The 25,798-nt window shown below is 40.0% G+C and overlaps 1 protein-coding gene across 7 annotated transcripts in view; it reads left to right on the plus strand.

Annotated features, from left to right (window-relative positions):
- Tao (Serine/threonine-protein kinase Tao) overlaps positions 1–25,798 on the plus strand; it is a 330,915-nt gene that overhangs the window by 296,215 nt on the left and 8,902 nt on the right. For all 7 annotated transcript variants that reach the window (XM_070086374.1, XM_070086370.1, XM_070086375.1 and 4 more), the window contains exons 13-16: positions 401–517; positions 12,953–13,186; positions 13,724–13,885; positions 14,162–14,280. In XM_070086374.1, the coding sequence (XP_069942475.1) occupies positions 401–517; positions 12,953–13,186; positions 13,724–13,885; positions 14,162–14,280 (632 nt within the window). The remainder of the gene's footprint in view (positions 1–400; positions 518–12,952; positions 13,187–13,723; positions 13,886–14,161; positions 14,281–25,798) is intronic.

The following is a 25,798-nucleotide window of genomic DNA, read 5'->3' on the forward strand; positions in this document are numbered from 1 at the left end:
GACCGGGCCATGGGGGTCAATGCCCCCATAGCCCAGTCCATGACCACCATGTATTAAACATTTTATTTTTAACTAAATATATGTGGTACTTTGGTGCATATGTTTTGTGGGCATTTTTTTAATTGTTTACCAATATTCTGGCTCTTACTTATCCCAAAAAATGTAGATTTCTGATGCAGCTCAGGTCTCAAATCATTTTAGGTATATGGAGCTACAGTAGAGAACTTTGTGATTAACAGATGATTGTCATTGTTCTTGGATCAATAGCATTTGTATAAATGGTGTTTGAGAAGGTTAAGAGGAAGGATATACTGTAGGTCCCTTGTGAGAAATGGGCATAAGGTGTAGATTTACAATAAAGATAGATGAATTGCTTATTTTTGTAAAACTTTTTTTTCAGATGAACAAACAACACCAAACAGAATTGAGTAGTCAACATGAGTACATGAAGAGAGTAGAGAGAGATCTTCGGAAAAAGCACGCTCTACAACAGAAGCAGCAGCCAAAGAGTTTAAAAGTAAGATCTTTGGCATCATTTCCTAACTTGGTAGACTACAGGCTTGTGTTGCTGTAGTAGTTCCATTGTATGGCAAAGGAACTAAAACTTCAGATTTGCAGGGATATATTTCTTTTGACTGTTTTTCCCACCAAGGTAGGGTGACTTTTAAGAAAATACAGTGGACCCCCGCTTAACGATCACCTCCAAATGCGACCAATTATGTAAGTGTATTTATGTAAGTGCGTTTGTACGTGTATGTTTGGGGGTCTGAAATGGACTAATCTACTTCACAATATTCCTTATGGGAAAAAATTCGGTCAGTACTGGCACCTGAACATACTACTGGAATGAAAAAAGTTCATTAACCGGGGGTCCACTGTATTCACTACTGCTTGTTGATCATTAACCATCTTAACAAATGTATGGGCATCATACTTAGTGATCTACTGACTCTTGACATCTGCATCACTCCAATATAACAGGCAATTTACCTCCTGGGAGTAAATTGCCTGTTATACTAGGGTACTGAGCTGTTAAAGGTATAGATTAAGTACATAAAGAATTATGATCACAAAACAATGTCATTTTGGAGCGATCAGGGCTGAATACAATTTAAGATGCCATGATCTAAACAGAAAAGGTAAAGTTTCTCTTTTTAAATTTAGTAATGTATACAGGAGAAGGAGTTACTAGCTCCTTGTTCCTGGCATGTTAAACACCTCTTACAACATGCATAGATTATGGAGGAAGAATTCTGTTCCACTTCCCCATGGAGATAAGAGGAAATAAACAAGAAGAATTATTGAGAAAATAGAAGAAAACCCAGAGGGGTGTGTATGTATTTGCTTGTACATTCATGTGTAGTGTGACCTAAGTGTAAGTAGAAGTAGCAAGACAAAACAGAAACCTTGCATGTTTGTGACAGAAAAAAGACACCAGCAATCCTACCATCATGTAAAATTGTTACAGGTTTCCTCTTCACACTCGCTTGGCAGGATGGTAGTACCTTCCTGGGTGGTTGCTGTCTGCTGTGCAAAAAAAAATTTGTATTGAAATTTAAAATCAGGACACAGTACTTAATATTGTGTAGGCATTGTGCTTGTGTACTCTTCATAATTATTTTAATAAATTTCTGACTTATACAGAGTACCTCAATTAGGCTAAATAACACATGTAATCATAGTACAGTGGACCCTCACCTAATGATATTAATCCGTTCCTGAGAGCTCATTGTTAGCCGAATTAATTTTCCCCATAAGAAATAATGGAAATCAAATTAATCCGTTCCTGACACTCCAAAGTATGAAAAAATAAAATTACCACATGAAATATACATTTTTATACACCCAAAAAGAAGAATACATGCACAATTACTATTATACTAAGTAACACATGACACTTACCTTTATTGAAGATCCAGTGATGATTGATGGGATGGGAGGAAGGGAGATAGTGGAAGTTGTTATTGTTTGGAAGAGGAATCCCCTTCCATGAGGACTTGAGGTAGCAAGTCCTTTTCTGGGGTTACTTCCCTCCTCCTTTTAATGCCACTAGGACCAGCTTGAGAGTCGCTGGACCTCTGTCGCACAACAAATCTGTCCATAGAGCTCTGTACCTCGCGTTCCTTTAAGATTTGCCTAAAATGGGCCACAACATTGTCATTGTAATAGTCACCAGCACGGCTTGCAATTGCTGTGTTAGGGTGATTTTCATCCATACAGGTTTGCAGTTCAACCCACTTTGCACACATTTCCTTAATCTCTTTTTTCAATTCCATACTAATTCTCACCCTTTTTACCACAGGGTTGGCACTAGAAGCTTTCTTGGGTTCCATGGTGACTTATTTTGCAGTTACAAGCACTAAAAACACTGGGATAATGTGAAATGTACCGAATGTATGTGTAGATGCAACTGCACTGGCTGGCTTGTAAACACTGGCACCCACAGGGCAGCGTGGACAGGTCCTGGACGAATCACGTTGGGCGAGTTTTTTATCGTTAGGCAGGGCAAAATTTTTACTTTAAACACTTCGTTAGGTGGATTTAACTTTATGCGATGCGTTCGTCAGGCGAGGGTCCACTGTATGTGTTAATCATATCTGGGATGCGTGTCGTAAGAGGCGACTAACATGCTGGGAGCAAGGGGCTAGTAACCCCTTCTTCTGTATACAGTGGACCCCCGCATAACGCTATTAATCCGTTCCTGAGAGCTCAATGTTATGCGAAATTATCGTTAAGCGAATTAATTTTCCCCATAAGAAATAATGGAAATCAAATTAATCCGTGCAAGACACCCAAAAGTATGAAAAAAAAAAAAATTTACCACATGAAATATTAATTTTAATACACACAAACTTAAGAAAACATGCACAGTTACATGACACTTACCTTTATTGAAGATGTGGTGATGATTGATGGGATGGGAGGAGGGGAGACTGGATGGTTTGCATTTAGAAGGGGAATCCCCTTCCATTAGGACTTGGTGTCAAGTCCTTTTCCGGGGTTGCTTCCCTTCTTTTAATGCAATTTCCTCAGGTGTGGCCTCTTGCTGTTGAAGTTGATCTAGCAGCTCATCAGTGGTTAGTTCTTCATTGTCCTCCTCCACCAACTCTTTCACATCCTCCCCACTAACCTCCAACCCCAAGGACTTCCCCAATTCCACAATTGATTCCTCAACTGGCATAGGATTCTCAGGGTTAGCCTCAAATCCTTCAGAATCCCTTTGGTCTACACATTCTGGCCACAGTTTCTTCCAAGCAGAGTTCAAGGTCCTCTTAGTCACTCCCTCCCAAGCCTTACCTATAAGGTTTACACAATTGAGGAGATTAAAGTGCTCTCTCCAAAACTCTCTTAGAGTCAATTGAGTTTCTGAGGTCACTACAAAGCACCTTTCAAACAGAGCTTTTGTGTACAGTTTTTTGAAGTTTGCAATAACCTGCTGGTCCATGGGCTGCAGGAGAGGAGTGGTATTAGGAGGCAAAAACTTCACCTTAATGAAGTTCATGTCCCCACAAAGTCGCTCTGCCAAGTCTGTAGGATGACCAGGGGCATTGTCTAACACCAGGAGGCACTTAAGGTCTAATTTCTTTTCAGTTAGGTAATTTTTCACAGTGGGGGCAAATGCTTGGTGTAACCAGTCATAGAAAAAGTCCCTAGTGACCCATGCCTTATTGTTTGCCCTCCACAGCACACACAAATTAGCCTTGAGGATATTCTTTTGCCTGAACGCCCTGGGAGTTTGAGTGATACACTAATAAAGGCTTCACTTTGCAATCACCACTAGCATTGGCACACATGAGAAGAGTAAGCCTGTCTTTCATAGGCTCATGTCCTGGGAGTGCCTTTTCCTCCTGAGTAATGTAGGTTCTGTTTGGCATTTTCTTCCAAAACAGGCCTGTTTTGTCACAATTAAACACTTGTTCAGGTTTCAGTCCTTCACTGTCTATGTACTCCTTGAATTCATGCACATATTTTTCAGCTGCTTTTTGGTCCGAACTGGCAGCCTCGCCATGCCTTATCACACTATGCATGCCACTACGCCTCTTAAATCTCTCAAACCAACCTTTGCTGGCCTTAAATTCACTTGCATCACCACTAGTTGCAGGCATTTTTCTAATTAAATCCTCGTGCAACTTCCTAGCCTTTTCACTTATGATCGCTTGAGAGATGCTATCGCCTGCTATCTGTTTTTCGTTTATCCACACCAGTAACAGTCTCTCAACATCTTCTATCACTTGCGATCTCTGTTTCGAAAGCACAGTTAAACCTTTGGCAAGAACAGCTTCCTTGATTGCCGTTCTCTTGGACACAATAGAAGCGATGGTTGATTGGGGTTTACTATACTACCTGGCCAGCTCGGAGACACGCTCTGCACTTTCATACTTAGCAATGATCTCTTTCTTCATCTCCATAGTAATTCTCACCCTTATTCCTGTAGGGTTGGCACTAGAAGCTTTCTTGGGGCTCATGGTCACTTATTTTTCAGGTGAAATCACTATAAAAAGGCTGTAATAATACGAAATGTTCCGATTGTATGCTTGAATGTTACCGTGGAGGCTGGCTTGTAAACAATGCCTCTGGCAGAACAAGTGAGGCTGGCTCAGGCCACATGGACGTGTCTCGGACGAATCGCGTTGAGCAAATTTTTTAGCACTATGCGAGGCGAAATTTTAGCGATAAAATGTATCGCTATGCAGATTTAACACGATGCGATGCCAACGTTATGCGGGGGTCCACTGTATATTGCTAAATTTAAAAGGAGAAACTTTTGTTTTTCCATTTGGGCCACCATGCCTCAGTGGGATACAGCCAGTTTGTTGAAAGATCATCTCATCTGTAGTGGAGGAGGTACAGTACTTGGAACTGTATCGAGTGTACCTTTAATGGGGTGATGGAGGTACAGGGAATGTTTAGTAAATGTTGAATCTATAACAATTGAGGTACAAGTTGACTTAAAAAGTTGTGGTGTGAGGGCAAGAGGGTAAGCTTGGTAATTTCGTGATTGCCTTGCCATTGGTTAGTGTCTTGCTTGTTTCCCTGAGTCAGGGTATAGGCCTATGTAAGAGCCACTATGAGTACTAACACTTCTCAAATAAGCCATTATAGACTGCTTCATGTGATAAGATGTCTGCTTACTGATGTATGGTTGATTCCTGATACCTAATATCAAGTCATCCAAAGTGGATAGGTTATGTTTCATTGGCATACCTGTACATTCAGCAAATGGTTCCTCATCATTTTTGACACGTTTCTTAATTCTTCTTGATCTTGTACTGTTTTGTTTGAATTCCATGAGGAAGTGGGTTACAATTTTTATTCCTTAAGCAGTGCATATAGAAGGCAATTAAAATACCCAAAGAAATTTTAAAGTTAGGTTGTTTGAACGTACAGTAAACTCTCACATATTGGGTGGGTTGTGTTCTTGAAATTGTTTCTATTTGTAAATTTGTGATATCTAAAGCCAAATGATTTTTACACTTATTATTTTGTCAGAAATAGTTTTTGATACCTTACAATGTGGATGTCATTACTAGTTTATCTAGAAATATGTGGAGAGGGTTGTGTGGCCAAGTTAGATGTAACGAGGTTTAGACAGTCAAACAAGATTACATGTAGCTGAAAATTTTATATAAACAGTATTTTGTTACCTTAAATTCTGGTTGCTGATGCAAGTTGATCTTAACATCAGTGGAGAGGGTTGTTATGACTGTACTGAGCTGAAATGGATGGCTGTGGTTCTTGGGTTGAGGTCATTGCAGAGTTGTTACTAACCCCTCGTCCTCCTCCCCCTCCTCCTCTTCCTCCTCCTCCTCCTCCTCATTGTTGGGACATACTTTGTATATATTCCAAAACAATAGTAAATGGCTAAGGCAGGTGTAAATGTCCACCTGTCAGTGCATTTGTGACAATTTGAGTACAATTTCAGTACCTAATACTAGTGTCAGAACAAAGATTGGTTATAAAATGACAAGAACTACTACAAATTGTAATTGTCAGAACATAAAAATTACATAAAATAATATGAAACATAGAAAAAAAGTATATTGGCAACACTTCTGCAAGCAGCAGGACTCTGTTGCTGTCACATGAGCATCCAGTGCCAACTTCTCTGCCTCATATCTCGGTAAGTACTGACCCTAATTTTTTTTTTTATTCTAAAACATGTCCTTTTTTTTTTTTTTTTTTTTTTTTTTTTTTTTTTTTTTTTTTTTTTTTTTTTTTTCAAATATTTGGGCTGTGCGAGTGAACGTATATATACGTTTGGACCGTTTAAGGGTTAATGGAAATGGGTGGGCTTCTGTTGGAAATGAAAATCTGAATTTAAATAGATTGAACATTAAAATGGTATAAAATACCGACAGGTTGTTAGGTAAGACACACATGCAACAGTTAGGTAACTTTATTTCGAAATGTTTCGCCTACACAGTAGGCTTCTTCAGTCGAGTACAGAAAAGTTGATAGAAGCAGAAGATACTTGAAGACGATGTAATCAGTCCATCACCCTTAAAGTTTTGAGGTGGTCAGTCCCTCAGTCTGGAGAAGAGCATTGTTCCATAGAATGAAACAATATGGAGATGAAGTGACAGGATGGAGCCTTATATAGCGCCAAGAGGTGAGATGTAGGTCACTAGAAGAGGTAAGAACTCAGATGTTGGGAGGTCAGGTCCCTCTCAAATCCAGGGTGATGGACTGATTACATCGTCTTCAAGTATCTTCTGCTTCTATCAACTTTTCTGTACTTGACTGAAGAAGCCTACTGTGTAGGCGAAACGTTTCGAAATAGTTACCTAACTGTTGCATATGTGAATTTAAATAGCATACTGTAATGCTGAAAACTTGAGTTAGAATCCTGCTACTTAAGGATTTCTACTGTCTGATGACTTGCATCCTCTGTACTCCTTCCATCCCAATCTGATACGCAATTTTTCATTATTATTCTCATCACCTTTCTCTTTCCTGTGTTTATTTCATCTCCCTTCTTTTAAATCTTCTTCTTTCAACAAACTGGCCATATCCCACAAAGGCAAGGTAGCTCAAAAAGAAAAACATAAGTTTCTCTTTTTAAATTTAATAATATATACAGAAGAAGGGGTTACTAGCCCCTTGCTCCCAGCATTTTCATTGCCTTTTACAACACACATGGCTTACGGAGGAAGAATTCTGTTCAACTTTCCTATGGAGACAAGCGGACATAAACAAGAACAAGAATTAGGAAGAAAACCCAGAGGGGTTTATAAATATATTATGCTTGTACATGCATATGTAGTGTGACCTAAGTGTAAGTAGAAGTAGCAAGACGTACCTGAAACCTTGCATGTTTGAGACAAAAAAAAGACACCAACAGTCCTATCATTGTGTAAAACAAAGGTTTCCATTTCATAAACACTTGGCAGGATGGTAGTACACCTACCATCCGACTTACGACCTGCTTGACATACGTCCACTCGACTTACGACCGTGCATCTGGCAGCTGGGCTGGGCTGGCTGATGCTCACCACTGTACAATATTTGACAATACTTGCGGCAGCAATGCATCATGCAGGCAGCATCAGTTTGAGTAACCCTGTCCTATCAGCAGCATCATACTGTATTAACTGTACTAACTGGACAGTAAATTTCACCATGGCCCCTAAGATGAAGTCTGTGGCAAGAAAGGCTCTTACTCTCCCTCCTTTAGCTCTAACTCTGTTTGATACCCCTGACCTTATCCCATTTATTTCTCTCCACTGAAACTCTCCTACCCCCTTCAGCTTTGTTTCACTTAAAGCCAGGACATCCAGCTTCTCATTCATAACATCCACAATCATCTCTTTATTATCATTCGCACAATATCCATGCACATTCAAACATCCCACTTTGACAATTTTCTACTTATTCTTTTTAGCAATAATTACAAGAAAAGAGGTTACTAGCCCATTGTTCCCGGCATTTTAGTTGACTTTTACAACACGCATGGCTTACGGAGGAATGATTCTTATTCCACTTCCCTATGGATATAAAAGGAAAAGTAATAAGAACAAGAACTATTAAGATAAAATCAAACAAAACTCAGATGAGTGTGTATAAATGTGTACATGTATGTATAATGTGACCTGAGTTTAAGTAGAAGTAGCAAGACGTACCTGTAATCTTGCATATTTATGAGACAGACAAAAGACACCAGCAATCCTACCATCATGTAAAACAGTTACAGGCTTTTGTTTTATACTCACTTGGCAGGATGGTAGTACCTCCCTGGGTGGTTGCTGTCTACCAACCTACTACCAATGTGTTAATAAAAAAAAATAATATACAGTCGTAGTAAAACAAACATAATTGTGAGGTGTGGTAGCCAGGTGGGCTACCACACCTGACTTCCTACAATAAATACTACTTGCCTCTCACCCTACATTAAGACTTCAAATATTGTAAGGTAAGTAATGAGTGTACTATATGTGCATTTTACTTTTTTATTGTTTTTTTTAATGCTAACTTAATATATGATACAGTGGACCCTCAGTTATCAGTTGTAATCTGTTCCAGGTCAGCCGAAAACCAAATTAATATTTCCCATAAGAATTAATGGAAATACAATTAATCCATTCCAGACAAAAATATTCAAAAAAAAAATTTTTTTTTAACAATTATGTAAGTATTACATACCTTTATCGAAGGCTAATGTTGGCTTCTGGAAGATAGGGAAGAGGAAAGAGGGAGGAGTTACTGTTTGGAAAGGGAATCCCTCTCCATAAAGATTTTAGGTAGCAAAGCGTTCTCTGGGATTACTTTGCTTCTTTGTCTTTTAATGCCACTAGGACCAGCTTTAGAGTCACTGAACCCCTGTCTCACAACAAATCTGTCCATAGAGGTCTGTTTCTGGCATCTCTCTTAAGATTTCCCTGAAGTGGGACAAGGTTTTGTCACTGAACGTGTTGCAGATATGGCTTGTTTAAGCTTGGTCAGGGTGGTGTTTCTCTACAAAAGCTTGCACCCTAGTCCACATTGCACACACCTCTTTAGTCTGTCATTTACTGCTACAGTACATTCATTACTTACCTTAAAATATTTGTAGTCTTAATGTAGGGCAAGAGGTAAGTAGTATTAATTTGTAGGAAGTCAGTGTAGGTAGTGGTAGATAAAGGTACAGTACATGTATGTAGCCCCCGTCCCCCCCGGGCTACACTACACAGCTATATTATTACACTACATAGCCATATTATTACCATGTTCACTGGGTTTAATTGTTTCTAACAACAACCTTTAGATGCCATCATAAACAAAGGGAGAAGTAATGAATAATTCATGCCGAGAATTGTAAACAAACGCATATGAAGGGCGGTTACTGCACCAGTCACCAGATTCACAGTTTTCTCTAACCCTGCATCATAGAAAATGTAATGTTTACTCTCCATCTGACTCTCCACTCGATAACATATAAACATTGCGCATTTATGTGCTATGTTTATATGCTACATGATATGTAACGTGTTTCTTGTATAATTTTGAAGAAAATATCATAGATGGATTAATGAAAATGTCTATATTAACGTAAAATAAGACATTTCATGTATCAGTGATTATTATTAACCCCTTGACTGTCGCAACCCCCAATCCTGAGGTGTCTCCTGGTGTCGCAAAATTTCAAAAAAAAAAAAAAAAATTCTCATGAAATGAGAGAATCATTTCCCTATTGTAAAAACACCAAAAAAAAAAAAACGAAATTTGATGGATAACTGACGGAATTACGTTCTCGCAAAGTTAGCGACCTCAGCGATATTTACAAATCGGCGATTTCACCCACTTTGAGCCCTATTTTCGGCTAATTCCATTGTTCTAGTCGACCAAATTCATAGCTATTTCTTTAGAACTCCATTTTTTCTATCAATTGAGTACAAGAAACTGCCCATTTACCGATTTCAACTACCCAATAACTTGGCCAGAAATTTGCAATTTGGCCATTTTCACAAAAATTAAAAAATATGACAATTCAAAATAGGGTCCAGAATGAACAATGCAGACATTCCTGGCTCTAAAATAACAGTTTCTTTGTTCATCAGCCTTGTCTCCAGGCCCCTCTGATATTACTCTTGCTTTCTATTTTGAATTTTTATTCAAACAAAAAATAGAAGATTTACTGTTATGCAGACTACTGCAACACTGTAATAATTGTACATATAATGTCAACCCATTCATAACTGGATATTAGAATGGCTAGTTGGACATTTATTGGACAAAGACATAATTTGTTTACTTTTGAACATCATCAAAAATCAAACATTTCCCCTACTTTGAGCTCCATTTCCAGGTTCTTTTTATAGTAAAACCAATCAAAATCACCTCTATTTCTATAATATGTTTTCCATTCTATCAAATGAGACCAAGAAAACGAGAATATAACCATAAATACTATATGAAAATAGACCACAAATTCGGCATATTAATTAAAAAAAACGGTTGGAGTTTTTTTTCTCGTTATGCACTGCGTGCTCCAGGATTTTTTTATATGGTGCACACTGACCACATAGACCCATTCTCTCATATGTGGGCCTACCAGCTTTCTCCTGCTTGATTTGAAGCCGCTAGAATTTATGAGTATACAGTGGACCCCCGCATAGCGACCTTAATCCGTGCAAGAGGGCTGGTTGTTATGCGAAATGTTCGGTATGCGAATGAATTTTCTCCATAAGAAATAATTCAAATCAAATTAATCCGTGCAAGACACCCAAAAGTATGAAAATATTTTTTTTACCACATGAAATATACATTTTCCTACACACAAAGAGAAGGATACATGCACAATAGTAGAGTAGTACATGCACAATATATATTGTGCATGTACTACTATACTAAATGAAGAATAAATGACACTTACCTTTATTGAAGATGCAGCAATGACTGATGAGACACTGTGTCCTGGGAGTGCCTTTTCCTCCTGAGTACTGTAGGTCCTGTTTGGCATTTTCTTCCAGAGCAGGCCTTATCACACTGTATGCCACTACGATTCTTAAATCTCTCAAACCAACCTTTGCTGGCTTTAAATTCACCAATATGAGCACTAGTTCCAGGCATTTTTCCCTGTTCACCTGGGTGTTAGTCGACTGGTGTGGGTTGCATCCTGGGAGACAAGATTAAGGACCCCAATGGAAATAAGTTAGACAGTCTTCGATGACACTGACTTTTTTGGGTTATCCTGGGTGGCAAATCCTCTGGGGTTAATTGTTTCTTGGTATTCTCAATAAGCCACACCAACAACGGTGCTACAGCAGCAGCAGCAGCAGCTGACGGTGGTACAGCAGCAACAGACGATGCTACAGCAGCAGCAGACGATGCTACAGCAGCAACAGACGATGCTACAGCAGCAGCAGACGATGTTGCAGCAGACGATGCTACAGCAGCAACAGACGATGCTACAGCAGCAGCAGACGATGCTACAGCAGCAGCAGACGATGCTACAGCAGCAGCAGACGATGCTACAGCAGCAGCAGACGATGCTACAGCAGCAGCAGACGGTACTACAGCAGCAGCAGCAGCTGACGGTGGTACAGCAGCAGCAGCAGCTGACAGTGCAGCAGCAGCTGACGGTGGTACAGCAGTAGCAGACGATGCTACAGCAGCAGCAGACGATGCTACAGCAGCAGCAGACGATGCTACAGCAGCAGCAGCAGACGATGCTACAGCAGCAGCAGCAGACGATGCTACAGCAGCAGCAGACGATGCTACAGCAGCAGCAGACGATGCTACAGCAGCAGCAGACGGTACTACAGCAGCAGCAGCAGCTGACGGTGGTACAACAGCAGCAGCAGCTGACAGTGCAGCAGCAGCTGACAGTGCAGCAGCAGCTGTACCACCAATAGTAGCGATGGTTGATTGGCGTTTATTATACAACCTGGCCAGCTCGGAGACACGCACTCCACTTTCATACTTATCAATGATCTTTTTCTTCATCTCTATAGTAATTCTCACCCTTATTGCTGTAGGGTTGGCACTAGAAGCTTTCTTGGGGCCCATGGTCACTTATTTTCCAGAAAAAAATCACCAAAAACACTGTAATAATACGAAATGTTCCGATTGTATGCTTGGATGTTACCGCGGAGGCTGGCTGGTAAACAATGCCACCGGCGGAACATGCGAGCGTGGCTCAGGCCGCACATTGGACGCGTCTCGGACGAAGGGCGGTGAGCGGGTTTTTGGGCGGTATGCGAGGCAAAATTTTTGCGATCAAAGCGTCCGGTATGTGGATTGTACGGTATGCGATGCGTACGGTATGCGGGGGTCCACTGTATATACGTCAAATACGGTACCTCGTAAGACGTATATATACGACCGAAACAGTCAAAGGGTTAAATATATATCGCTTATAAACACTAACGTGTTTATATGCTATGTAATGTGTTTCTTTGGGCCCATGGTTGCTTGTTTTGCAGTTGCACTCTATCAATGACCACAAAAAACAATGGATTATAGCAAAATGTTTGGATGAATGAGCAGTAGCTTCCTCACTCGCCCAGAGACACGGCCAAACTGACGCACGAGCAGCTGGGGCCGGCGGACAAACGCATTCCAAATGGCCGATCATTGAATTAACGGCTAATAACCGGGTGCCAAAAAAACAGCCGATCACCGAGTTGGCCAATAACAGAACCGATAACCAGGGTTCCACTGTAGTGTAAACATGTTATCAGGCATTTACGTGTATATGCATTTAAGTGAAAGGGTGATTTTTGCTTGACAGTGGTAGTAGCCTGGAACCTAACCTGCCATACAAGCAGGGCCCTACTGCATTGGGTTCACTACCATCTATAGTTTTGGGTATCTGTGGCAGGTCTTGAAGCATATACCCTGTGGATATGGGGGAACTGTTGTAATAATTATTAAGAGATATTGTTGTATAAATAACTAAATTTGTTATACTTTTTAATATTTTTTCAGCATTAAAAACTCGCGAATACATTTACAAGTGCAAATTCATTTACAGCAAAAAGAAATAGAGATTCGTCGTCAGTTCCGTGATACAATCAATATACAACGTCAGCAATATAAAGAGTATAAGGCACAAATTTTAGCCAAAACACCAAAAGAGGATCAGCGAGCTATCATCAAGAGATTAAAAGAAGATCAGCGGCGAAAGTTAGCTATGCTTGGTGACCAGTATGAACAATCCATTGCAGAGATGCTTCAGAGACAGTCGCTGCGATTGGATGAAAGTCAAGTAGGTATTATATACTAGTTTTTCTTGAATCATTGTATTTCTCCAATATTAAGTGTTTTGAAATATTTGTTGGAATATTATAGTTGAACATGATAGTGTGAATTTGCAATGTTGCTCTTCAAGATTATAATACAGCCTCTCCTCAGTTAATGACCAAGTTCCATTCCTATGACCACATCGGTAAATAAATTCGTTGCTAAGTAAGGAGCATACTATAATGGTAGTGGGTTTGTGTCAACCATCTTTGGTATTTTTTATTGTCACCTTTGCACCATTTATAATATTTCTGGTATATTTTGAAATGTTTATACAGTAGTGTACTGTATATTGTAATAAACAGAGTAGAGGAAATCAGCTCTGATATACATTATTTAGGTATGCATACTGGTCAGAAAGCCCGTCGTAAGTCTGAGTCGTCAGTAAACAAGTACGTCACTCAGTGAGGAGAGGCTGTGTACACAAGTTATTCATCATAAACTTGAGGACGAATTGCTTAACTCTGTTTATTTTCACATGCTAAAAGCATTCATGTTACAGGTAGTGGAACAACAGAAGTTGACAGAGAAACTAGAAAGAGAATTGGAGATGTTAGCTGAATACCAAACTCGTAATCGGCAGCAAGCTGAAGCTCAACGCAACCGTGAAAAGAGAGAGCTAGACGAGAGAGTTGCACTCAGGAGAACCTTACTACAGCAGAAGGTATTATACATCATGGTGAGCTAGGACTATTGAGTCTTCAGTCCTAACTATCTTGGCCCTGCTATCATGCTGGAAGATGTTTCCAAGTCAATCTATTCTTGGGTCTAAGGGTCACTATCAGACACAATTATTGATAGTTTTGTTAACAACAGGTGTGTTTGGAGAAATGTTGGGGCTAAATTAGACTTGGTGAATGCTGTGGAGACTAAACATTGTCTTATTACTGTAAGATTGGTATATAAAAAGACATTTCATTTAATGTGGAATATTTTGCAGATGCAAGAGGAAACTGCAAGATTCCAGCACGAACGGCACGAGCGAATTAGACTAATGCAGGAGAAACAGGCTCGAGAACTAGAAGAATTTGACAATGAATCCTCAAGGCTAGGATTTAGGTAAGATAGTGTTTATAAACTTTTATCATTGTAATATTCGTTGTTTTCTCAGTGTCCTTGTATGTTGCTCGAGTTTTACAATACAGCATCTTTCTTGGTCAGCAGGGTGATTGGAATGTGTGTGGATGCATTTTTGTAAATGGTGCTAACAGTACAAGTTGCATAATAATAGGTTGGGTTAAAAGAAATATTTTATAATGACCTTAATATGCCTGAGTTTTTGTAAGAGGTGTAGGATTAAAAGGTAGAGTCTAACATGAAGTGGGAGTTGTTACAGTTGCTTTTTGCTGTTGACACACTGCTTTTGGGTGATTCTGAAGAGTAGTTGCAGAGGTTGGTGATCAAGTTTCGAAGGGTACGTAAAAGGAAATTAAAAGTGAACATATGAAAAAGTAAGGTGATGAGGATAACACAAAATTTAAGTAATGAAAGATTGGATATCAGATTGGAGGGAGGGAGGATGGAAAAAGTGAATGTATTCAGATATTTAGGAGTGGACGTGTTAGCAGATGGGTCTATGACAGACAGATGAATCAGAATTGATGAGGGGAAAAAGGTAATTGGTGCACTATGGAGTCTCTGGAGACAAAGAACGTTATCCATGTAAGAAAGGAGTGGAATGTATGAGAGTATAGTTATATCAGTGCTCTTATATGGGTGGTGAATGTTTCAGTGTGAATATAATGCAGAGAATCCATAGTTTGGAAATCAGGAGGTTCAGGGTTACTAAAATCATTATCCAGATGGCTGAGGAGGGGTTGTTGAGGTGGTTCGAACATTTGGAGAGAATGGAAGAAAATAGTGACTTCGAGAGCGTATAAATCTATAGTGGAGGGGAGGCAGGGTTGGAGTCAGCCTAGGAAAAGTTGGAGGGAGGGGGGTAAAGGACATTTTGTGAGTGAAGGGCTTGGACTTCCAGCAAGCGTACATGAGCATGTTAAACAGATAGGAGCGAGTAGAGATGAGAGTTTTTATGACTTGACTTTAACCCTTTCACTGTCAGTCCCATAATATTACGATTTGCAAGCCAGTGTCAGTGCCGTAGTCCTACGCCAAAATTCTAGCAGCTTCCAATCTTACGGGGGAAAGCTGGTAGGCCTACTTATGAGAGAATGGGTCCGAGTGGTCAGTGTGCACAGTATAAAAAAAATCCTGCAGCATGCAGTGCATAACGAAAAAAAAAACTCCAACAGTGTTTTTGGTTTAAAACACCGGCTTTGCGGTGTATTTTCGTATGGTTTTTATAGTTGTATTCTCGTTTTCTTGGTCTCATTTGATAGAATGGAAGATACATTACAGAAATAGTGATGATTTTGTATGGTTTTCTGACTAAAAAATACCTTGAAATTGAGCTCAATTTTTGCTGATGTTCAATAGTGAACAAATCACGTCATGCGTCCAATACATGTCAACTGGTGGATCTAATATGCTTTCACAAATGTGCTGATATTGTTCATACCATTTTTACAATAATGCAGTAGTCTGCATAACAGTAAGTCTTCTATTTTTTGCATGAATAAAAATTCAAAATTGAAAGCAAGCATAATGTGAGAGGAGCCTGGAGACATGACTAACGAACAGAGAAAATGTTATTTTAGTGCTAGGAATGTTTGTATTGTTAATTCTGGACCCTATTTTGAAATTGGCCCTACTTAAATTATGTATGTAATTAGCCAAATTACCAATTTCTGATTACTTTATTGGGTAGTTGAAATTGGTATATGAGGGGTTTCTTGTACACACTTAATAGAACAAATGGAATTCTAGCAAAACAGCCATAAGTTTGGTCAACTGGAACAATGGAATTGGTTGAGAATACGGTTTAACCCTTTCAGGGTTTCGGCCGTACTAGTATGGCTTACGTGCCAGGGTCCTTGACGTACTAGTACTCATAAATTCTAGCGCCTTCAAATCTAGTGAAAGCTGGTAGGCCTACATGTGAAAGAATGGGTCTATGTGGTCAGTGTGTGCAGTATAAAAAAAAATCCTGCAGTACACAGTGCGTAATGAGAAAAAAAAAAACTGACCGTGTTTTTGGATTAAAACAGCAAATTGCACTGTATTTTTGTATGGTATTTATTGTTGTATTCTAGTTTTCCTGATCTCATTTGATAGAATGGAAGACATATTACAGAAATTGAGATGATTTTGACTGATTTTACAATGAAAAGTACCTTGAAATTGAGCTCAAAGAAGCAGAAATGTTTGATTTTTACCAAAGTTCAAAAGTAAACAAATCATGCTAAGCATCCAATACATGTCAACTGGCGAGTCTTAATATTCTTTCACAAGTGCGCCAATATTATTTATACCATTTCTACACTAATGCAGTAGTCTGCATAACAGTAAATCTTCTATTTTTTGTGAGAATAAAAATTCTAAATGGAAAGCAAAAGAATGTAAGAGGGGCCTGGGGACATGACTAATGAACAGAGGAAATGTTATTTTAGTGCCAGGAATGTCTTTCTTGTTTACTCTGGACCCTATTTGGAAATTGGCATCTTTTGAAATTTGTGTGAAATTGGCAAAATTGCTAAATTCTGACCACTGTATTGGATAGTTGAAATAAGTAAATGGGTGGTTTCTTGTACTCATTCGATAGAAAAAATGGAGTTCTAGCGAAATACAGTGGTCCCTCGCTTTTCGTAGTTCTCGGCAATCGTAAATTTCGCCAATCATAGGGGTATTTTCGTATAAACATGGACTCGCTTTTCATAGGTTGACTCGCGAATAGTAGTTCGTCCGGGACTCATATGCACGGTGTGAGCCGGGGCGGCCTCCCTACCCAGCCAGTCTGGCATTGTTTACCAGTGAGTGAAGGTCCCCTCAAGTGCTCCTACGAAATATTTCATAATATTCCACTCATTTTAGTGCTTGCAAGTATTAAATAAGCTGCCATGGCTCCAAAGAAAGCTCCTAGTGCCAAGCCTGTGATAAAGAAGGTGAGAAATATGTACAGTGACAAAGTCTTGGGATATTTTAGGGAAGTGTTAAAGAGACGCCAGAAACAGAGCTCTCTCCACAGTTACTTTGCGAGACAGGACTAGAGTGACTCTCAAGGTGGTCCTAGTGGCATTAAGAAACAGAGAAGAGAAGCAACCCCAGAGAAGCAATTGGTACCTGAGGTGTTGCTGGAAGGGGATTCCCCTTCCAAACTGTAAACAATCCAATCTCTCTCCTCCTCCAGTCTCCTATACACTAAGAAGAATCTCCAATAAAGGTAAGTGTTAAGCTGTTAATGTTTCATTCATCATTTCCCATTGTATTGTTTATGTACTACATGTATATTTCATGTAAAAAAATTTTTTGTTTTAATATTTCTGGGTGTCAGGAACGGATTAATTGTATTTACATTATTTTTTATGGGGAAAATTGATTCGCAAATCGTAAATTTCGTTTATAGTAACGGCTCCAGGAACGGATTAATTACGAAAAACGAGGGACCACTGTAGTTATTTTTGTTGACTAGTACACTGGAATTGACTGAAAATAGGGCTCCAAGTGGGCAAAATCGCCGATGCGTAAACATTGTCGAGACTATCGCGAGAGGATAATTCTATAAGTTTTCCATCAAATTTCATACTTTTGGTGTCATTATGATCGGGAAAAATTCTATCTTTTCATGAGGCTTTTTTTTTTTTTTTTTTTTTTTTTTTTTTTTTTTTAAATTTGGAGGACCCTGAGAATAAGTCTCTGAGAGGGCCTGTGGACCCTGAAAGGGTTAAAGTGGGTGAAATTGCTGATGCGTAAATATCTCTAAGACTGGTAACTTCACGAGAGCATAATTCCATAAGTTTTCCATCAAACCATACCCCAGCCGGGATTGAACCCGCGGTCAGAGAGTCTCAAAACTTCAGACTGTCGCGTTAGCCACTAGACCAGCTAGCCACAATAAGATTCATCCAACTAGGTATATTTCTCCACCATAGGAAGGTTAGCACAGGCACCACTGTGACCACAAATGCAAGTTTTTGCAGATGAATCTCCAGCTAGCGTGGCCGTGACGAACTCTAGCTCAAGTCCCCTCACTGCCGTCAACATGACTCACGAAATCGTAATGATACGATTGCAAACAAACCATACCCCGGCCGGGATTGAACCCGCAGTCAGAGAGTCTCAAAACTCCAGACCGTCGCGTTAGCCACTAGACCAGCCAGCTAGCTAACATGACGGTCTGGGGTTTTGAGACTCTCTGACCACGGGTTCAATCCCGGCCAGGGTATGGTTTGTTTGCAATCTTGTCATTACGATTTCGTGAGTCATGTTGATGGCAGTGAGGGGACTTGAGCTAGAGTTCGTCACGGCCACGCTAGCTGGAGATTCGTCTGTAAAAACTTGCATTTGTGGTCACAGTGGTGCCTATGCTAACCTTCCTATGGTGTAGAAATATACCTAGTTGGACGAATCTTATTGTGGCTAGCTGGTCTAGTGGCTAACGCGACGATCTGGAGTTTTGAGACACTCTTACCGCGGGGTCAATCCCGGCCGGGGTATGGTTTGTTTGCAATCGTGTCATTACGATTTCGTGAGTCATGTTTTCCATCAAATTTCATACTTTTGGTGTCATTACCATTGGGAAAAGATTCTTCATCATTTCATGAGATTTTTTTTTATTTTAAATTCTTCGACACTGAGAGCAAGTGTCCCGACAGTGAAAGGGTTAATCCCTTCAGGGTCCAAGGCCAAAATCTGAAGTGGTGCTCCAGTGTCCAAGAAATTTTGAAAAAAAAAAAAAAATTTTTTTTACAGAATTAAAGAGCATATTTTTGTGAAGGTAATAAGACAAAAAAAAAAAAATCTGATCAGTACTTACCGAGATACAGTGCCAAGAAGTTTGTCAAAAATGATGTGGTGGTGGCAACATCGACGAATTCCACATACGCGCATTACATTATTTTGCGGTTTTTACATTTTTTTCTTTTCTTTTCCAATTTTTTTCTATTCCTACTAACATTTGGGGCCTGAGAGACCAATACTGTATGTAATGTATATATATAAACTCACTGTATTGAACACAATAACCGCACTAAAGTTATTATCATATTATTGTTTACCACTGTTGTTTATTACAATAAACATGCACAAATCTTGTATAATACTAATGTTCTATCATATATTTACATATTTACAATCACTGGACATGGTTTTAGAACTGCTGGAGCTTGTGGAACTCCTTGAAACAAGGCACCATGCACAGAGGCACCTTACATTCCTCACACATAAACCGAGTGTCTTTGCGTCTTTGTTGCCGTCGTTTTGTTTGTGCACAGACGATGCATCTCTTCTGAGCAAATTTCTTCTGAGTTGAAGGAAGTTGTATTATGAAATGATCACCTTCCCTCCTCAAACGCTTGGGTATATCCTGAGTAATTCGAGGACCTTGTTGTATAGCAGGTGTTCTTACCTGGTACTTCATTATGAGTTGTCTGACAACAGACAAACAAAATTCACCATACGGTGGTCTGTTGCCAGTCTTTATTTGGTACATATTATATGCATTGAGCATTGAAATGTCCATGAGATGGAAGAAAAGTTTCATGTACCACTTGTAACTCTTATGAACACAGTCAACAAAACCAATCTGCATGTCACATTTGTCAACCAAGCGCATGTTTTGTGTATAATCAATTTCTGTCACTGGTTTTCAAATACGTTCATTAGTCACTCGATCAACTTTGCCACTGTCTTGCATTTCATTACGGTGAATGGTTGTCAACAATGTGACATCTCGTTTGTCATGCCACCATAATGCCATGATGTCATTGGCAGTAAACACCTGCACATCATCACCACGAGCACCTGCGTTGAGCCTGGGCATATGTTTACGATTAGAACGCACTGTGCCACACACATCTGTCTTGTTCACTCGCATGAAATCACTGAGTAATGGGCTTGTGTACCAGTTATCGGTATATAATGTATGCCCCTTACCAAGATAAGGTGCCATCGTGTTTCTCACTACGTCACCTGAGATACCCAATAACATCTTGGTATCTTTCAATGTTTTACTACCCGTGTATACAACAATATCCAACACCAGGCCACTGTCACAATCACAGAGTACAAACAGTTTTATACCAAAGCGTTTCCTCTTGCTCGGTATGTACTGCTTGAATGACAGTCTACCTTTGAACAAAATCAAAGCCTCGTCAATTACAAGATTCTTGAATGGATAAAAGTATATGCTGAACTTTTGTTTGAGATACATGAAAACATTTCTAATCTTGTATAACCTGTCACTTCTTTCAGGCCTGGTTTTGTCAGAGAAGTGCAACATACGTAAGAGTAAGATAAACCTGTTCACTGGTATGATTTCACTGAAGACCGGGGTAGAAATTAGCCGATCTGTGGACCAGTATGCTTTTATATTATGCTTATAGACATGAGGCATAAGCATTATTGTTGCAAAAAGCAAATACATTTCTGCAACAGTGGTCTCTTTCCACCTGTGTAGTCTTTGACTGTGGTGATAAGATCGTATTTGCCATGGTGTATTCAAAATACTTATTAATTTCCCTGACAATAGTTTCGATCAATGGCTGGTCAAAGAATAATTCAAAGAATTCCAGTTCATTGGCCGTGGTTCCAAAGGGACAAGTGGGTAGAATTCCACTTTGAGAGTCATCAAAGTGGTGAGGCTTGGGAACAAAATTGGGATTTTACTGCCAATCCCACATACGGTTTGCTGGTGGATACTGGACATCATAGGCTCGTTGTGCGGGTGGTTGTGGTGGGCTGGTGGCTGACGCTTTGCTTTGTCCTTGAACTGACGAGTCAGCAGCGTGGGTCCCAGCGTGGGCTGGTGAGTCACGCATGGCGGTGCCACTACCATCACCACTAACACCATCCACTGATGCCTGTGGTCTATCCATGCCAAGTGTAGCCACATCATCCTCACTATCACTACCTAAAACTGGTGTAGGGCCATGGGATGTACTCCGGGATGTACTCCGTCCCCTGGGCACAGCATAGGGTACACTACCCGAGCGCATGCGGCGGCAAACATACCGACGCTTCACTGGTGAATATGATTCCTCACTATCACTACTCGAATGATCGTCGAGCGCAATAAAATCACAATCCACGTCACTATCATCATCATTACTGAAGTCAGAGGCCTGGCCATGCGAAAATATTAGTTTTCTCTTGCGTTGAGGAACAACCGACCGTGAGTCACGAGTGCCCACACCAGAGGTAGAAGGTTGAGGATCGTCAGGGTTTTCTGCACTATTATCGATATCCTGGTCATTCTTTTCGGTCACTAACTGATCAAAGCCGTAGAATTCGTCTTCATTTCCACTTCCATCACTGTCAGAACTATCAGATAGGAAGAGGAGAGTCCCAATTTTCCGGGGAGTGAGAGCTGACTTGCGACGAGGCATGGTGAACAAGGGTAACTGAGCCGGCGTTCCCACAATGCTATGCGGGTGCCTAGATTTTTTGTTTATGGCGCACACCCACCACGCAGACCCGTTCTCTCACATGTAAGCCTATGAGCGTTTTCGCGCTAAATTCGATGGCGCTAGAATTTTAGCGTAGATCTACGGTTTGGACACTCAACGTGAAGCCGTAGATCTACGGGACAGACCCTGAAAGGGTTAAGGAGGGATTCAGTCGGACTTTAGTCCTGGAGGTGGGAAGCACAGTGCCTGTGTTCTGAAGGAGGGGTGTTGATGATGCAGTTTTTTTTAACTAGTGTAGGTGTACCTCTGACAAGATAGTGGAGTGAATGATGCTGAAAATGTTTCTTCTTTTTTGGGCCACCCTGCCTTGATGAGAAATGGCCAATGTGTTTATAAAAAAAGTTTTAAGAGGTTGATGGACAAGAATGCTAGGTGAGAGATCATGAAAGTGGTTGGAATAAGTGATCACAAATCTATTACTTTTAACCAGTCTGCCCTCAGATTCATTTGGGCCACCCTTCCTTGGTGGGATACAGCCGGTTTGTTAAAAAAAAAAAAATGGTAATTCCAAGTGAGTAATATAGAAAAGCAGGATATCAAGCCATTTATCAAAGAGATCTTTCCCCTACCAAGGGCTTTTCAATCATTGGATTAATAAAATCCCTGGCAAGAAAAACTCTTTAATTCATGTCCTAATAATGCAGCTGTGTCTTGCTCTCATATTTGTTGGTGTTATACACCATTTACACCCTAGGAGTTCCATTTATATGCAAGTCAGAATGCAACATACTAGCACTCCTAATAAAATTACAGTTTCATGATTTCTCTAAATGTTATTTAAGTTATGTTTTGGTTGGTTATATTGTCTTTAATTCATGAAAAGCATTTTGGGGAAGAGGTAAGGCTACTTGAACAGCAATCAGTAATGTGAAAATGTAGACATCCCTGGCACAAAAAATACTTTGTTTCTTAGTCACGTCTCCAGGCCCCTCTTATATTATGCTTGCCGATCAGTACCTGATCAGCCGGGCTGTGGTTCGTATGTTGGTTTGCGTGCGGCCAACAGCAATATCCTGGTTGATCAGGCCCTGATCCACTGAGAGGCCTGGTCACAGACTGGGCTGTGGGGGTATTGGGCCCCAAAACCCTCTCCAGGTATCTCCAGGTATACACAAAAAAATAGAAGATATACTGTTATGCAGACTACTTAATTATTGTAATAATTGTATAAATGCCAGTGTATTCTTAAATACGTATTAGACTGGCCAGTTAGACGCATATTGAACGAGTGACATCGTTGGTGCATTTTGGAATATCAGCAAAAATCAAACATTTCTGCTACTTTGAGCTCAATTTCAAGCTACTTTGTCATGAAACTAATCAGAATCATCTCTATTTCTGTAATGTATCTACCATTTTATAAATGAGACCGAAAAAACAAGAATACAGTGGACCCCCGGTTAACGAACTTTTTTCATTCCAGTAGTATGTTCAGGTGCCAGTACTGACCGAATTTTTTCCCATAAGGAATATTGTGAAGTAGATTAATCCATTTCAGACCCCCAAACATACACGTACAAACGCACTTACATAAATACACTTACATAATTGGTCGCATTTGGAGGTGATCGTTAAGCGGGGGTCCACTGTATAACCATAAAAACCATATGAAAATACACCACAAATTGGCTGTTTTAAATTAAAAAAGGCACAATACTGTGATTGGAACAATACACAAATAACTCACACATAGAAGATAGGAGCTTATGACGATGTTTCGGTCCAACTTGGACCATTTGCAAAGTTACACTAATGAAAAGTAGAGAAGGGAGTATATAGACCAGCAGACAGGGATGGGACAAGAGAGGTAGTAGTGGTGGTAGTAGTAGTAGTACTGGTGGAGTCAGTCAAATACTAAGAAAGAGGAGCACTGCATGGGAGCTAGGGGCCCACAGAGGGTAGGATCAGGAACACAGGGGGGGGGGATATTTGTTCCTTCACTTCAGAACACCCATGACCTAACCTGATTCGTTTTGCTTCTTCTCCTTCTTCCCCTTTCCGCTTCTCCTTTGGGATTTCTTTCTTCTGCCTTGGGTATTTCTTCCTTTATTAATTTTCCCCCCTTCTGTGTTCTTGCTCCTACCCTCTGTGGGCCCCTAACTCCCATGCAGTGCTCCTCTTTCTTAGTATTTGACTGACTCTTCTACTACTACTACTACCTACTACTACTACCTAACTACTACTACTACTAACTACTACTACTACTAACTACTACTAACTACTACTACTACTAACTACTACTACTAACTATACTACTAACTATACTACTAACTATACTACTAACTACTACTAACTACTACTAACTATACTACTAACTATACTACTAACTACTACTACTAACTACTACTACTAACTACTACTACTAACTACTACTAATAACTACTAACTACTACTACTAACTACTACTACTAACTACTACTACTACTACTAACTACTACTACTAACTACTACTACTACTACTAACTACTACTACTAACTACTACTACTACTACTACTACTACTACTACTAACTACTACTACTAACTACTACTACTACTAACTACTACTACTACTACTTACTACTACTAACTACTTACTACTACTAACTACTTACTACTACTAACTACTACTACTACTACCACCACCTCTTCTTCCTCCTCCTCCTCCTCCTCCTTCCTCCTCCTCGTCATTAATGTGACTTTGAAAATGGTCCAAGTTGGACCGAAACATTGTCGTAAGCACCTCTCTTCTTTGTGTATGGTTGTTTTAAACCAAAAACATGGTTGCAGTTTTTTCTCATTATGCACTTAATACTGCAGGATTCTTTTTTATATGGTACACACTTCATAGACCCCATTCTCTCATATATAGGCCAAGATTTACTGCTCACAGCTTATCTGAGTGAGTGGAGCTCAAGGTGTAGTACTATGGGACCAACACTGGCTTCAAAGCCGTTATATAATGGGACCAACACCGAAAGGGGTAAAATCACCCAAGATTTTAGTTTTAATTATCAAAAGGAGGCACGGAGAGGAGGGCAAAACCTTCCCTAACCTTGGGAAGCTTTAGAAATAGGTTTGACAGATATATGAGTTGGACAAGTTGATTTTGAGTAGGATCTGCTTGGCATGGGTCAGTAACCCTACTACAGTGCTTCACTAGTCTTTTCCTGTAAAAGCTGGGTATGAGTAGAACTCACCTAGTGTGGGCCAGTAGGTCTACTGCAGTGCTTTTTATTTATCAGTTGTCACATTCTCATTTTTTCCCCGAGTTTTGGTATGAATTTATTTAGAATTTTAACCATTCCCTCAAATGACAGGGTAGACTTATCCACAAGATATTTGAAAATTAAGACTTTTTTGGGGCAAAAGATCAGGGGTTGACCTATGTGGAGTCAGGTTATACTCTGGTATATACAGTGGTCCCTCAATAATCGTCCGGCCTGAAAGTCATCCATTTCGGAAATAGTCCCGTTATTTCGTCTAAACATTGGCTCGCAAATGGTCCATTAACACACTAATCGTCCTTTGTCCGGGACGCGTACTCACGCTCTGAGCCACCTGGGCCTGCCTTCCCAGCCAGTGTGCCATTGTTTACCAGTGAGCTACGGTACCCTCACATGCTCCTACGAAATATTTCATAATATTCCATTGATTTTAGTGCTTGCAAGTGCTAAATAAGCTACCATGGCTCCAAAGAAAGCTTCTAGTGCCAGCCCTTTGGTAAAGAATGTGAGAAACACACATAATTTATGAAGAAGTTTGTAGAAAAATTAAAGGTGGTGGTGGTGGTAGAGTGGAAGCAGTTGTAATAGTGGTAGAAGGTCGTAGTGATGGTGGTAGAGGGTGCCTTCTTTATTGATTCAGCGATTCTACTAACTCCTCCAATGTTGTTGGAGTTATATAGGGCTACAGAAAACACCACCGCCTCAGCTGCTGCTTCACCACCATTATGGACGGCTTACTCTCAGTGGCCCTTATATACCTAACAACACAACACAGCACCTCTCGTGACATACGTGATGACTTATTTTATTCATTCTAGAGTATATTCCATGTTTCTATGTTATTAATATT

Source organism: Cherax quadricarinatus, chromosome 18, assembly GCF_038502225.1.
Source record: "Cherax quadricarinatus isolate ZL_2023a chromosome 18, ASM3850222v1, whole genome shotgun sequence".
Taxonomy (NCBI): Eukaryota; Metazoa; Arthropoda; class Malacostraca; order Decapoda; family Parastacidae; genus Cherax; species Cherax quadricarinatus.